General features: G+C 39.2%; 1 protein-coding gene across 1 annotated transcript in view; it reads left to right on the top strand.

Annotated features, from left to right (window-relative positions):
- Positions 1-16372, top strand: part of LOC122803178 (angiotensin-converting enzyme 2-like) — a 476585-nt gene that overhangs the window by 160973 nt on the left and 299240 nt on the right. The window contains exon 7 of the mRNA XM_044072792.1: positions 4909-5006. Within this exon, the coding sequence (XP_043928727.1) occupies positions 4909-5006 (98 nt within the window). The remainder of the gene's footprint in view (positions 1-4908; positions 5007-16372) is intronic.

Below are 16372 nucleotides of genomic sequence, written 5' to 3' on the forward strand. Positions count from 1 at the left end.
GTGGCACATGATAAATATTGTGATTTATAGTGTGTAAGACTAGATAGATAGGGGATCTAATCTCACTCCAGGCCACTTGGTGCATGTGTGTGTATCTTCCTGCTAAACCACTGTGAATCTTTCATTGGCTATCAAACTACAATTGTTATGGACTTTTTGGCCCTGTAAGCCACTGCTTGCTTCCAAACTGCCCTCTTCTACAAGGCCTGATGATGTCATCTTCTTTAAGAGCACCATCTGCCTTGCAGCATCACACTTAAGCTCTGGCACATGTGATGAGTATTGTGATCTATAGTGTGCAAAACCTAGAGGGAAGGGGTTCTAAGCTTACTCCAGGCCACTTGGTGTGCTTGTGTGTAACAAACTGCTCTATTCTACAAGGCTTGATGATGACAGCTACCTTAAGTGTACCAGCTGTCATTGTAGCATCAGACTTTACCTGTGGTGTATGTGATAAGTGTTGTGATCTATAGTGTGTAAGACTAGATAGGTAAGGGTTCTAATCTCACTCCAGGCCATGTGGCGTATGCCTATATGGCATAACTATGATCACCTCAGTAACTTAGAAATAGATAGGGATTTGCAACTTTTATTTATAGCAGGTGATCTAGCCCTCCAAATGCCTGACCACAACTAGGCCTGCTGATGTCATCAAGCATAATATGTCCTAAACTAATAGTACTATCAGACATGAGGTGTGTTGCATGCATTACTTATTGTGATCTGTAGTGTGTACCATTACATAGGTAAGTGTTCTAATCTACATACAACCAACTTGCACTATGTGTGTGCAGTGCCGTGTCTTGTAAGCAGTAATTGGAAGTAGTGATATCCTCAATGTAGCCATGTTTGTGTGTGTAACTGTTAGAGCATTTTACATCAGTTTATGACACCATAGGATGTTTGACTTTCACTAGCATAATGGCCACACAGCCATCACAAGCACAGACAACTGTATACCCTTATTTACATGATCAGCACATACTGCCCCGTCAAAGAGGGACACAGGCAGAAGCCCTGTGGTGAAATGATGGTCACTCAGCCAATCATACAGATGGCATGTGCTGAGGTACACTGAGGTGCTCTGCTTGCCATTAGCCAGGGTTCTATTTCCAAGGTGTGTTAAAGTCTGCTAGACAACTCTCTTCCAACGGCATGTATTACTAAGTTCACATACTAGGTTAATGTCCTTAGCATACTTCTCAACCTCTTAGTGCAAGAAATCTGGACAAAGCTTGATTAAATGGGGAGGGGGGGAAAGGCCCAAAAATAGGGACATTTTTTTAAATATTGCATTTATAAACTCAGAAGGTTGCTAGAGTAACAGAGTTTGTTTTAGCATACATTTTCTCATTTTCTGAAGGATTTGAAATTTGAAACGCCAGTGTATGTCATTATTTAGTGACTTCAACCCTCAGAACATCCCAGTGATTTGCCAGAAAACCACATTGTTTATGAGGAACAAACCAAACATAGGAACCAAAACTCTGGACATTCTGTGAAAATCTGGATAGTTGAGAGGTATGGTAAAGTGATTAATCCATCTACTATGGCACCTACAGATGTGCAGCATTTACAATCAAGCAGGGTCACACATTGCCCCGTATAGAAGGCAGAGATCATCTATGAGTAGTCTATATGCCACAAGCTACAATGACATTGATTTCAGATGATCCTCACTGAACACATGCTGAAGACATGACGTTCCCTTGTGAGGGACCATACTGTTGTGTGCAAGTGCCAGTACTTCTTGGAAAGGTCCATTACCAAATTGCCATTGCACTCAGATACTGGCATGCTGAGGGAAAATTACATGGAGGTTATGAGTATGTTAATGATTGTGCCCTCAACTATGACATATGATTCCTGTCATACCACTGGGGAGGCATGTTGATCTCAGGCACATTAGGTGTAAACCTGTGTGCCCAGGTCTGTGTGCCCAGTTATTTCACCCTGAGTATGTACATCACATGTTGCAACTGATGTGCTACTTACCAGGTACATAGGTGTTAGTGATAGAAGTGATAATATATATATATATATATATATATATATATATATATATATATATATATATATATATATGCATGGTGTTCATGGTCATTACTATGTCAGAAGACATTTGTTCATCAATACCCTCTTGTAGGATATTGACATAATTCACAGACTCCATGAGTACTCATGGTTTGCAGGCATCAGCCAACATTATTAGCCACAGACATTCAGTATAAGCTTATATTGTCATTAAATCATGGTTAAATGGATTCTAAGCATTAGAGGACCCAGGACTGAGCCCTGTTGAACATTGCTTCCTGCAGATCAGATATTGCAGGTGGATGTCCCTATGTTGAGTGTGAGTGCCCTCAATGGGCTACTTAGTGACCCCCTACAATGATAATACCATGGATAACTAAGTGGGTGCTTTATAAATTATACCTGAGTAGCAATATAGTCAGACAGTTTGGCTCAGTCCAGGGTGTTGCATGCCCTGATGTCCTGTCACTCAGGTCCTTAGTGACTGCCTCGAAAATGTCCACCACATTTAACAGTCATGAGCTCCCCCTGGCAGACATCCAAACTGTGTAGAGTTATCTGTGTGTAGATCACATATACATGTGCTGATCAGCTCCATGATGTTTTCCTCTATGGGCATACATACATATGGACACTCAGGCAATGAGATCTATAGTTCTGGTGGTCAGTGCATGCACACCCCTGTGCAAGGGTATAACATTTGCGATTGTCCAGTCAGCTGGGGTGCAGACATTGGTTTCAGTATGATTGCAAGGCATTCCCAATGGTGTTAGTAATCCTTGTCAGATCCCATGTAGGATGCAGCCTGGGATGTTAGCATGTCCAATAGATGTTGTGTATCCTTCATAGAGAATCCATTTATGACCTGCTCCATAGATATGGAAGTTATGGGACAGGATGTAGGAATGTCATGTATCACATGTGGTGGGGACAGGGGAGTGAAGCTGACGCAGGACCTGTGGTACTACCGTTGAGCTATTAGTACAGACCCATTATATGTGTCATAATTATGTATGAGTTCACCGACAATCTGGGACTGTCCTTTGAGGTTACACATGTAACTACACTGTGCTTTGTGGTTCTACTTTGTGTGAGTGGCTAATTTTGTTACTTACTGTGTCTACACAACATTACAACAACACCATGTGCTTGTTTTTTTGTGTGTTTTTAACATTTTCATTCTTTTTCTTTGAATAAAGAGTGTTTTTATCGCTGTGACACAGTGTAAGCTCGTGGTGGTGTACATACAATCATACAGTCTGATTATCCATTTTGCTTCATAAACCTTGGTTTTATTCTCTATATCCCCCCTCTCTGTTACTTTCTCCATAACTATGTTTTTTTGGACATATTTCTTGGTTTTAAGTGAGTCATTTATCCTTTGTGCCACAATTATTCTTGGTTGCAAAAATTTAGATTCCATTATACAAATGTTATATCTGCTAGGGACTCGAACCCAGGACCTACGAAGCTTTAGACCATTATTCTACCCATTTAGCTACTTGTATTGTATACAGACTCGTCTACCTTCACATAAACTGTACTACTTAGCTACCGTGGTGTGCAGTGCAAATGGGCTTAAATGGGCTTAAACATAAGCAGAAATAAATAATCAATTACATCCGGTTTCTATTCTTAGATGTCTGGCAGGTGTGTGTAAGCTTGGCTTGGCACTGCTGCCTTCTGCGCCGTGCCACACAGAAACAGACATTAAAAAAAAAAAATAGAAATCATAATTAATTACATCTTGTTTGTATTTTAGATGTCTGGCAGGTGTCCGTTGTCTCTGTATACATGCAGCTTGGCATTGCCAAATGGACAGTAAAAAAAAGACAAAAAAAATTAGACATTTAAAACACAAATTATTAATTCACAGTACATGCCAACAGCAGCAGGGAACATTATAGGGAGCTTCACTATGTACATAACATCTGACCAACCTCAACACTTCTGTCTACACAGATTTAATATCTCTGATACTATGCTCTACCTCAGCAGCAAGCTGCTACTGAGGGGGAACCGTGGTTGTGTACATGGGTACATTCCCTGTTGGCTCTACACAGAGCTTACATGGATTTTATTGAATCCTGGGGTTTGTCTTTTCATTTCAAGACACCATCAAGGTATTTACAAGATTCATGATAGTACTAGTCACAGGCAAGAGGATGAAACTGTTTACATATTTAAACAATTGGTCCCTGTAACTGGTAGCAGACATAATAGGTCAGATTCATTAACACCTACACTAAGTGTACATGATCTGTATTCAAAAACATCCATATGACAACATTTGTGCTTTCTAGTCACTCAGAAAGATTACACTAAGTGTACATGTAGTCTACAGTTTATGGGAACCTTTATGAATCCCCCTCGCTATTTAAGGCTGTAAGAAAATCAGTAGAAAAACTAAAATTATGAGAAATGGTATGAGTTGTACTTGGGTTGTTTGTTCACTCAGAATGGTGTACACTTAGTGTAGGTGTTAATGAATCCTAGGGAAAGTCTTGGTGTGGCACAGCGATTTATTACTGCCAACTTCTGTGTCCTTAGGAAAACCGTGAAACATGCCAAATTGTATTTCTGAGTAATACAGCTACTGAATTTCATAGGCTGTTAACACACAGCTCAAGTACTATTGGTAATATCCATCCCAATGACTGTAGACAGTGTACAGAATGAAGAATGAAATGAATCATGACTTGTCAGGTGAAAGGACTGAAGCCATGCTATATGAGTATTTACTTGAGGAAGATAAGCAAATTACTTCCATTGAAAATGTACCTACTAATTGGATAGTGTTTTAGTCAATGGATATTTTGTAGTCTGATTATAATTTCAAGTTTTCTAAGCCTTAATATATTTCTTATGTTGTAGGTGATATGTGGGGAAGATTTCTGACAGACTTATATCCTTTGGCTGTGCCTTACCCAGACAAGCCAACCCTTGATGTAACAAATGCTTTGGTTGAGCAGGTAGGTTGTGTTATTGTTTTGTGTAATGCATAGTACTGTTAATTTACCAGTGGTAACAGCAGTTGTACTTGTCTTTTACTTTCATTAAGATTCCCTCCTTTTCCATTAATCTGACAACAACATTCCTTACTTGCACAGACCAAATCATTAAAAACATGCAAAATCAAATATTTAGAGCACACTTTTTCAAGGGAATTGAGTGCTCAGCCTTGTAGATTTTAAGTTACTAAACTTTAAAATGATCAAAGTCTCCCCATATAATAAAATACTTTTAATATCCTCATTGTTTTTGTCCATAACACTTAGAGCTAACCATTATAATAAAATACCTTTAATATTTTAAACATCTGTGTCCATAGCATTTACACAATCCAACTCAATGTTTTCTAATAATGTTACCATTACATGAATTGGCACCTCACCTAAGAGTCATGTTTAATCATAGCTTCACCTCAGGCTTCATGCCCAGTGAGTGGTGCACAGCTACAGTTATCCCACTCCACAAGGGGGGATCCACCTTGGATCCTGGGAACTATCATCCCATCAGTCTGACGAGCGTGATCTGCAAAGCCATGGAACGCATTATCATGGAACTTTTAAACAAAGACATTGGCAACCTTCAAACTCTGGACCCCACCCAGTTTGGTTTCGTAAAGGGCCAATCTTGTCTCCTCAACTTGAATGACTTCTTCTAATCAGTCTCCAGAGTCGTCGACGAGGGTAAGGTGGTCCACACAGCCTATCTGCACCTCGCCAAGGTCTTTGACACCATTCCCCACACTGGAATCATAGATAAACTTACTAAGCTGGGCATTAATCCCTACATCACTCGATGGGTTGCCAACTGGCTTACTGACAGAACCCACACTGTAAAAGTAGCTGACTCAAAATCCAGCTCCAGACAAGTGACAAGCAGAGTACCTCAGGGTACAGTCCTGGGACCACTCTTGTTTGGCATGTACTTCTCTGAAGTACAGGCCAGTACTAAGGGACTCTGGCTAACAAAGTTTGCAGATGACTGCAAACTGTGAGCCATTATTGAATTCCATATAATAAATTAATGCTCAAGAATGCTGGATTCTTTAGAAGAAAAACGGCCACCAACAAGACGAAATTCCACTGGTTTAATGCATAAAATATACAGATTTAGCACTTTCATCCACTATAGTGTGGACTTCCTCAGAATATCTTAATTTAATCAATCAAACATTTAAATACGACTTTAGGCGCCAAAATCCCTACATTTAAAGAGAAATGCATATTTCATATATTCATTGAAACTGCTTGAAAAACTACATATAAAACTACGTAAACAAACTACTCTTAATTATGTAAAAATCTGAGCAAGATGTACTAAACATAAATAATTGTGCAATATGATGTGCTACATATATTGTGAATGCATTAAGCTGACTCTTATATTTATATCTAATAAAAACATTTTATAAAATGTATATATATATATATATATATATATATATATATATATATATATATATATATATATATATATATATACTCTACTATATTAGTTATAAACAAAATCAATAATGAATGTGATAAAAAATGTCATCATGCTTGCTATTAGTGGGAGATACTGCATCTAACATATTACATAACTAAACAAAATATATATGAGATAAATAAATGTATATAGACATAAGCATAAACTTATATTAATTACATAAGTGTGTGATGTATACTGTATAATGTATATGGTAAACTTCTTATGAAAGGCATTACAATACAGTCTCTATAAATACTTCTGTAATACAGGTTTAATTGTTATATAGTCATTTAATCCAGGTTCAGTTGAGGCATCAGTTAAAATCTGCCATCTTACTCCTTTTGACCTAGAATAGCTTTATAGTTACCCCCTCTTTGTCCCTGCTTAAGTTGTTCTAGTATTGCAAATCTAAAATCATGACTATCCCCATATTTATCTATATGCCTATATAATGCATTGGTACTATTTTTTTTCCTTATAGCATATATATGGTAGTAAATTCTCTTTTTAAACATTCTTTCTGTTTTGCCTATGTAGAAGCTTGGACAGGTCATACATTTGGCCATATATATGATGTTCCTAGTATTACAATTACCATACTGAAATATTACCTTGGACCTGTTAACATTCTCCAAAGTAATACCCTCAATTTCCAATATGCCATGACACTGTCCACAACTTCCACATCGTCTTGTACCTCTTCTCTGTTGATTAATGTTCCTAATCATGTTGTTCCTCTCTAAAATCATTTTTACATTCCTTCCCATTTTATATACAAATAGAGGGGTCTCTCTGACTATATTTTTTATCTCATTGTCAACCGTAAATATGTTCCAATTCCTACTTAATATATCTTTTATTTGTTTTACTTGAGGTGTGTATTCCAAAATACAAGCCCTTTTGTAACTTTCAACTGTGTTACTAACAGTCATGGTACATGTTACGTGTTCATTTCCTAACACAGGAGAATATTTCTTCCCCCATTCACTGATTACATACTTCTTAATTTCATCCAATAACTTCAAACGGTACCCCCTGGAACTAAATAATGTTTTTATATAATCCATTTCTTCCAACATTTCAAAATATGAGGTCATCATCCTTGCTGCTCGTATACACTGTCCTTTAAATATATTCTTTTTCATTTTTTGAGGATGGTTGCTGGAATATTCCAAATAATTACTGGAAAAAATGCTTTTCCTATGAATACGAGACTTGAAGCCATTACTTGTACTGGATATGTATGTATCTAGATAAGCAATACCCTCAGTACTATAAGTATGTGTAAAATTTAGATAATCACTCGTGTTGTTTAAATAATCAATGAAATTATCTATTGTGTGTTCTGGACCATCCCATATGATAAAAATATCTTCCAAAAATCTTGAATAGTATCTTATATACTTGAAGTGTGCACTTTTGAAAATATTTTTGCTTTCCCAGTCTAGCATAACCAGGTTAGCAAATGATGTGGATATTCTACAAAAGGGCCTTACAGAAAGAGATGCTTGGTGCCAGAGCCATGGGCTCAAGCTCAATGCCAAGAAATGTAGTTATCCCCTTTGTGAAAAAACATGTACCCATGAATTACCACATAAGTGGCAGGACACTAAACACCAAAAGTGTGATAAGGGACTTAGGGACACAGGTGGACAGTGGTCTCACCTTCAATAACCACACAGCCACAACAGTCAGGAAATCCTTCTATGTGGCACACCTCATCACTAAGGGCTTTTCATCCAGAAAAAAGGAGGTTATTGAACCACTGTACTCATCCCTCATTAGACCCATTATAGAGTACATCCCCCCGTTTGGTATGTACCTCACAAGACTTCTGCAACAACTGGAAAGGCCACAGAAATACCTCACTAAAAGAATCACATACCTAAAGCAGATGCCCTATGCTGACCATCTAAAAACACTCCAGCTATATTCTGTCACATATTGCCTACTCAGAGGTGATATCTGCTTAACATACAAGGCCATGTCAAGCCCAGTGCTGTTGGACACGCTACACTTAAAGAAATCCCATTCCCTCAGAGCCACATGCTCCAGGGATCTAAACTTGGTCATCACAATAAACAAAACATGCTGAAGGGATAGGTTCCTGACCCAGAGATTCCTCATACTCTGGAATAGACTGCCCATACATGTCAAGCTGAGTGCCTCTTTGGCCCTCTTCAAAAGGAACCTTGATGAGTGGATGGGAGATAGGAAATTCACCCCGGGGATCACATCAGTCACCCTGATAGACAGGGGACCAGGGAAGTAAATATTCTGAGAACAAATAGCCAGGAAATTGTTATGGCTAGGCCTGTATAGGCCCTAGGACCGATAGCCTAGTACCAACATATGAACCTATGAACCTATGAACATTGCTCCATAAAGTGCTGGACAATGTGGCTATGATACTTACCTTTTATTATGGCCCTCAAATATTCTTGGAGCCTAACATTAAATTTCCTCACTAGCATAACACCTGTCATGTAGACATCTATTTGCTTTTTTTTTTCTTAATTATTCCTAATTGCATATAAAGTATAACTTTTTTTTTATCCATTGAATGTTGCAGACAAAGTGGGAGTGCAATTTTCTTTTTTACTGATGGACTAAACTTTTTTTTACTGTTTCTGGTGGTCACGGTTGAGTATGTAATCATGTTACCATCTGAATGTTTATGTCAATGAGGCACTAATAGATTTAAAAAGATTTTTCTCATCTGTCAATAAAGTATAGGACAAGATAATGTCCATAGACATCCCATGCCAAAATCATTCCGTACCTACCTATAGAAGGAAGAGAATGGTGAAGAAAAGTAAAGAGACCTGGCCAGGAAATGCTAATAAACACATCACTGAAACAACTGGCCTCTGATTATGTAAAATTAAAATACGTGTATGCTAAATCAGGTATGAATATTTGTTTCCCTTTATTATCATGGATAGCCCCATAATACCTTGAAGCGATTAGGCTCGAGAGTGTTCATCTAGAAAACAAATAAGCCATTAGCTGCCAAAGTCTGCATCTGAAGTAAATATCCTTGTGATTATTGAAACTTTGTTTTGCACAAGCAAAGCAAGTGCATTATAAATAAAACACAATCATAAGCTGGGTTTAAGCCACACATGGACATTAAATTGCATTAATAAAAGGTGAAATGAAAGTCTATCCCTTAAATAATACATATAAAGAGTGTGTTAGTAGTTTATAAAGGTATTCAGAAGTATCCAGAGCTGGACTCAAGTAGGCCTCCTGAGATAAACCAGTGAAACTAATTTCTCAAATTAATATAGTTGCATCACATGTGATTACCAAATTATGCCTTAATGACTCAACTAGACTAGCATTGTTTTATTAACTATGACATCTCTGCATTCATATTCTAAAATGCTGGTTGCTGTGAGTAAAACCAGGGGCAAGGAATAAAGGTCAGGAATAGGTAGGAAAAAGGGGGAATAGGTGAGGGGAAGGGAAAAGGGGAATGAAAAATGTCATGGGGATCTGACCCACACCTTGAAGAAGGCTGTGAGGTATTAATGATTATAATAAAACTTGCATAAACTTTTTATTTTGTTTTCCTTTACTTGTTTCAGTAAAAGACAATAAAACTCAAAAGAGCTTGCAAAGGCAATTTTTTAAAAAGTCCATCTATGAAAGCAATACATAGGATCATAGGATCATAGGAGGTTAAAAGGATAATAGCTCCAGGGCCCTTACAGGCCTAACTAAGTTCAACCCGTGTTCCCAAGGGTGTCTGGTTCAAGAAGGCACTAAAATCAGCATCTGTTGCTCCTGCCAAGAGGAACACAGGTGGAACTCCTTGGGTAAATTTCTGGTTACCCATCCAGTCCTCCAAATTACATTTAAATAGGGCCAATGAGCGGCTTTGTTTAACCTGAATAGGAAGCTTGTACCAAAGGTGGAGCAACCTCTGTAAGAGACACATCTGTCTCTCCAGCAAGTTCTGTTGATGCCACAAAATAGGTTAAGGTCCTTTGAGTGAGTGACCTGTGTGCCATTTGACTTGCGAATGTGCAGCATTTCCATTAAAGCTGGGTCAGGGATTGCTCTATATGCAAGACACAGGTTGCCTCTGAGGGGTCTGTATGACACACAGTAAAGTGATAATGATTTCAGTTTGTAAGGAACCTTTGTGGTCTCTTCAATTGCTACAGGTATTTGGAAAGGAACATACCAAAGGGAGAAGTGTACTATATTATTGGCCTGATGAGGAGGAGTACAAGGGGGTTATAATCTCTTTTTTCCTGGAGACAATGCCCTTATTTATGAGATGAGGAGTACAAAATGGCCTTCTTACCACTGTAGAGATATGGTGATCGAAGTTAAAATTGCTATCAACCTGTGTGCTTAGGGTATTGCTATTGATATGGTAGTTTGCAGGAACATCACCCTTGCCAAAGGGGATGATAATGCATTTTTTACAATAAGTTTAAGACCATGACTTTGGCACCAGTCATTAGTCTGCATAAGACCTTTTTGAAAGATGCTGACATTTCTAGGTATTTCAATAATTGTCCCAGGTTTGCAGTCATTAGCAAGCTTTGTCAGCCACAATCCTTTAGTTTTAGCCTGTACTTCAGAAAAGTAGATTCCAAACAGTAGGGGTCCCAGAACCAATTCCTGTGGAACACCACGGGCTATGGGTCTGCTGTCGAAGGTGGAGTCCCCTATTTTGACAGACTGAGTTCTATCAGTGAGCCAGTGTTCAACCCACCTGATAATATATGAGTTGATATCATTTGGGTGGGTTTATCAATGATGCCTGAGTGGGAGATTGTGTCAAAGGCCTTGGCTATGTCTAGGTAGGGCGTATGCACACATTTGCCACCTAGGGCTTTGATAACTGCCTCAAAGAAGTCCACCAAGTTTGACAGGCATGATCTCCCCTTGACAAAGCCAAACTGGGTAGGGTTAAGCATTTGGAGATTTCCTATAGCTTTGTTAATAAGGTCCATGATGATTTGCTCCATGGCCTTGCAGATAAGGCTGATCAGGCTAATGGGTCTATAGTTCCTGGGGCCCATGGATGCACCCCCTTTGTGCAAAGGGATGGCAGTAGCTATTTGCCATTCCACTGAGACTAAGGCTGTGATTGAAAAGTTTGCCCAATGGTGATGCTAATTCCTGTTTTAACCCATGTAGGAGACAGTCCATGATGTTGTCTGGTCCTACAGAGGCTGTGTTTTTCACCTTGGAGAGGAAGTTTAAGACCTACTGCTTAGAGATACTAGGTGAGGGAGAGGTGTTAGGGAGCTTTTGAGGTATATGTGACTGGGACAAGGGAGTGAAGTTTTCACTGAACCTGTCAGCCAGCAGGTTTGCTATATCCACAGGTTCTGTATATGTAGTACCATTAACTATGAGTTTGGCGCAAATCTCGTCCTTAACTTTGAGGTTATGGATGTAACTAAAGAATGTCTTGTGGTTATCCTTAGATAGGGAAGCTAATTTGGATTCATAGTTAGCTTTTGAGGACTTCACAGGTCAATGTCATTTAATTGAAATACATATTCATCAAATACATATTCATTGAATACTAATCAGGACAATTAATTTCAGTGAATCCTGGACTTTTTTCCAGGATTGGGAAGCACTTGGCCATCACCGCAACTTTTCCCCTTTTCCCCACTGTATTACAATTTTGGAGTTGGTATATATAGTTGAGGGGGTGTGATAGGTGCAGCCCCCCCCCCAAGTTTGGTAGGTTTCATTTAGTGTGGTGTCTGTTCCAGAGTGCTGGTGGGCGAGGGGGTTCTAACGCTGGTAAAAAGTCCGGGGTTTGCAATGAGTTTCTCTGATTAGTGTTCAATGAATACGTATTTGACAAATACATATTTTGATTAAGTGATATAGACTCAGACTTCTCTAATAGTCTTATTTGCTTGTTTACGTTGAGGAGAGAGTGTTACCAGTTTTGAGACCATTCCTTCCTACTCTTAAACAGTAATTTCTTTCTCCTGTTGTATAGCCTATCAATGGCAGTTGTCCACCAGGCAGGTTTGTTTTCCCTTGAAGACGTTGCTTTGGTTCTGTCAGGTATAGCAGAGTCAATACAATTGTACAGTTGCTCATATAAAGTATTGGTGTATAACTCAGCATAGGTGTCTGTTCCATCAGTTGGGGAGGCTATGAAGCTATTTATGCTATCACATAAGAGGTTGTAAATGGCCTTGGAGAAGTTTTTTAGTCTACTTGTTGGTAAGGGGGGGGTGGGGGTCTTGTGTTATAGTTACTTCTAGCAAGACTGATTTGTGATCAGATCTCACCAGGGATGGATACACACTGAGGGTGGTGCAGCAGTCCCCCATGTTGGTGAGTACCAGATTCAGGATGTTTAAGCCCCTTGTAGGTGTGTCAACCAGATGATGCAGGGAATTTGAGTTAATGAAGTCTAGGAACCTTTGGACAAGAGAGTTAGAACACATATAATTTTCCCAGTCAATAGATAGGCAATTAAAGTCACCCAACACCAAGGTGCTTGGTTGTATCTTGATTGACTCAAGTAGATTCAAGTAGGCTGAGTGGATGTCATGCTTCATGGAGGGAGTCCTATAGCTGGCAATGACCTGAAGAGGGGTCTTAATTACAGTCAATTGAACTTAAAGTAATTCAAGGGAATCATGCTGTTTTACCAATCTAGAGGTGTATTTATCTTTAATTAATATTGATACACCACCTCCTTTAGTTCTTACACCTTTAGTTTGTGGTCTGAACATGTGGAAGGAAATATAACCTTATATAGCTGGGTTTCTCTCCACAGCCTTAAACCAGGTCCCAGTGACTGCACCCTCCAAGGTGAGGACTGCTTCCGGTGAGTGCAGTTTCTGGTTTAGACTCCTAAAGTTTAGCAGCATAACCCTGGGGTTGTTTTTAGAGGGTATTTTTATGTCAGGAATTTTGTTCTTGTGACATTGTCTAAAGAAAGGCACTATGGGGTGGCAAGAGCCTTAGCCAGTAACCGAAATCCCAGGGGTGACAGATGAAGACCATCTCTAGCAAAGCATCGAGGTCTGTTGACCTTGTCATCCCAGGCTGACAGATACTGGATCCCCTTTGAATGATACCAGAAACTAAGCCAAATTGTTAAAGTCAATCATTTTTGTTTGTATTGAGGTATCATTCTAGGTGAAGGTAAAATGCTGCTTAAGGCTAGGGATATACTGGCCTGAGACACATAATCAGAGAGCTCAGTCATGTCTCTCTTCATATAGTCCAGTGAGGTACATCCCAAGTCATTCACACTGACATGGTCTATGATGGAGTCATAACAGTGCCTGTTGTTGAGAGACTTGAGTGCCATGTGTGATGTGGTGGATCCTGGCACCTGACAGACAGCTAAATGTGACTTCTTCCTCATCTAACCTGGTGAGAGGGACATTTGTGTCTAACAATTGAGTCACCTATGACTAAGATGTTTGTTTTTGTGTTATGCCTTAGGTACTTTTCTGGTGAGACACTGGTGTGTGATATGTGTACTATCTTCTGCAGAGGATTTATTATGTGAATCATGCTTGTGTTTGTGTTTGGGAGGTCTCTGATATTTAGGTAAACGTCTGGTAAGGACCTCCACATATGTAGGTTTATGTGTTGTTGGTTTGGTAGATGCAGTAGGTGAGGTGTGCATGCTGACAACCTGCTTAGTATCAGATGAGCAAGAGTGCCAGTATTCTAGGTTCTTCATATAGATGCATCTCTCACATAATGAATTTGTGTGGACTAGAAAAAATGGGTTGTTAGTGCATATGAGGCAATTGCTATATTGCCTCAGGATGCCCACATCAACCAGGCTGGCTGGAGAAACTGTGGAAAATTGCCTGTACATAATGCTATGTAAGTTGATGAGGTCAGAAAAAGTGAGGAGAGGACAGGAAGGACCAGGCAAAGTTGAGGACAGGATAAGTGGACAAAAAATATGAAGCACTAATAGGTAGGATCTGTGTTGGTACCTCAGGAGCTTTGCTGAATGTATCACCTGTCAGTGAGGAACAATCAAGAGAGCTCACTGTTGGAGCACCAGCAGAGTACTAAGAAATAATTTGCAAGCAGAAGTGTTTGCGTCTAAAACCATGAATGGTGCCCACTCCTGCTCGGCAGTGTGCAATATGCAAAAAGCGCAAGCCAACACAAATGCGGTGCTTATGTAGCAAATGAGAGAAAATTGATTTAAACAAATTAACTTAAAAAAAGCTCAAAATCGAGTCCTGTTCCAGCAACTTTCAGATGAGTTCTAACTGCACACTCCTACCACTAGGGTGCAGGGAAACACTTTCCAACAAAAGACGGCCTGGTTTAGTGCTCAAGTCATACAAACAGAACTAGATTCAGCAGGTCCGAATCTAGTCTGTGCTATAGCAAAGTGTAACAATTTCAGAAAAAGAAGTTCAAATAAGCAGTGATATGGTAAAAATGTAGTTCAAAAGTGCAATATACAGTGAAAAATTCTATTTAAGTTTTGCAGAGATCAGCAGATGCCTTGGATTTATCAGATAAATACAGCAGAGCAGAGCAGTAGCTGGTCACAAAACTCTGTGGAGCTTTGCTAAAACAAGTGCAAACCCACACAAATGAGGTTTTATGTACCAAATGAGAGCAAACTGATTTAAACAAATTAACTAGCAAAAAAACTCAAAACCGAGCCCTCTTCCAGCAGCCTTCAATCAGATGAGTCATGAGTGCACACCCCTGCCACTAGGGTGCAGTAGAACCCTTCCCAACAAAAGATGGCCTGGTTTAGTTCTCAAGATATACAAACAGAACTAGATTTTTGAGTGAGCCATGGGTTTCAAAACAAATTAAACAATGACCTCCCTTGACAGATGAAAATGATCATACATATATGATGTTTTCAGTGAGGACTACACAGTAGTGAATGACAGTATATAATATTGTCAGCAGTGATAGAAACGCAGTATTTATAATATTACATTAAGGGAGATTTTACTTGCATTTAGAAGGAAATCATTCTAAATCTCTCATAAGTATTGTCATGCACCAGTGGGCTAGAGGCCAGTGGAGTTTTGGTGTGTTTTAAACTCTTAAGTAGTACACTTGTACCTCTGTATAAGAATGATAGTCTGTCACTTCCAGACACCTCACCAAGAGATGGTCAATGACTTCATCCTTTGTGTAAAGAGCTGTTTTAATCAAAATTAAGTAAAGGCCTCTCTCTCACTAGTAGATGGCATTAACCTTAAAATCCAATGATGAGAGTAAGCAAGAACAACACAACGATATGGCACAGTAAAGGTGCAGGTGACCCATGTAACATATTCACTATAACCTAGGCAACTGCTCAAAGAAGGATTGGCAAGATACAATGAACACATGTAAGTACATGTGTTCTATAATCTAGTCTGCTGCATATGGCTGGTGCATACTACCCATAGCAGGAAAATGAGCTGAACCGACTGGTTCCAGATTGGTCTGGTTGCTATTTGAGGCATCTACCTGAAAAAGGCTACAAGCCTACAGACCCTTGCATTATATGGGACAAGACTGTGGGTCACCAATTAGGCTATGGCCTGCTTCTCTTCTTGGCATTGGTGCTAACATTTTGCTTCTGGTGAGAAAAGAAGCAAAGGAGCATTGTGTCCCAGAAGAGTGAAGCTGTGGTTAGACCAGCATTAGTAGTAGCCAGGCAGTAGACATTCATGTGACTCCCCTCTTTGCATCATTCTTGACAAGCTAATTCTTTGTTTTCAGTAAATATTGCTTGATTTGTTTCAAACTTCAGAATATCTGCCTATATACTTCAAATAAGGGTCTAAATATTAGTTTCACCTCTAGTGTTTGACAGTGCTGTGTACAGACTTAGACACCTTGAGTGACTTTTTCCTGT

The sequence above is a fragment of the Protopterus annectens genome, chromosome 5.part1, assembly GCF_019279795.1.
Source record: "Protopterus annectens isolate FY-2018-M chromosome 5.part1, PAN1.0, whole genome shotgun sequence".
Taxonomy (NCBI): domain Eukaryota; kingdom Metazoa; phylum Chordata; order Ceratodontiformes; family Protopteridae; genus Protopterus; species Protopterus annectens.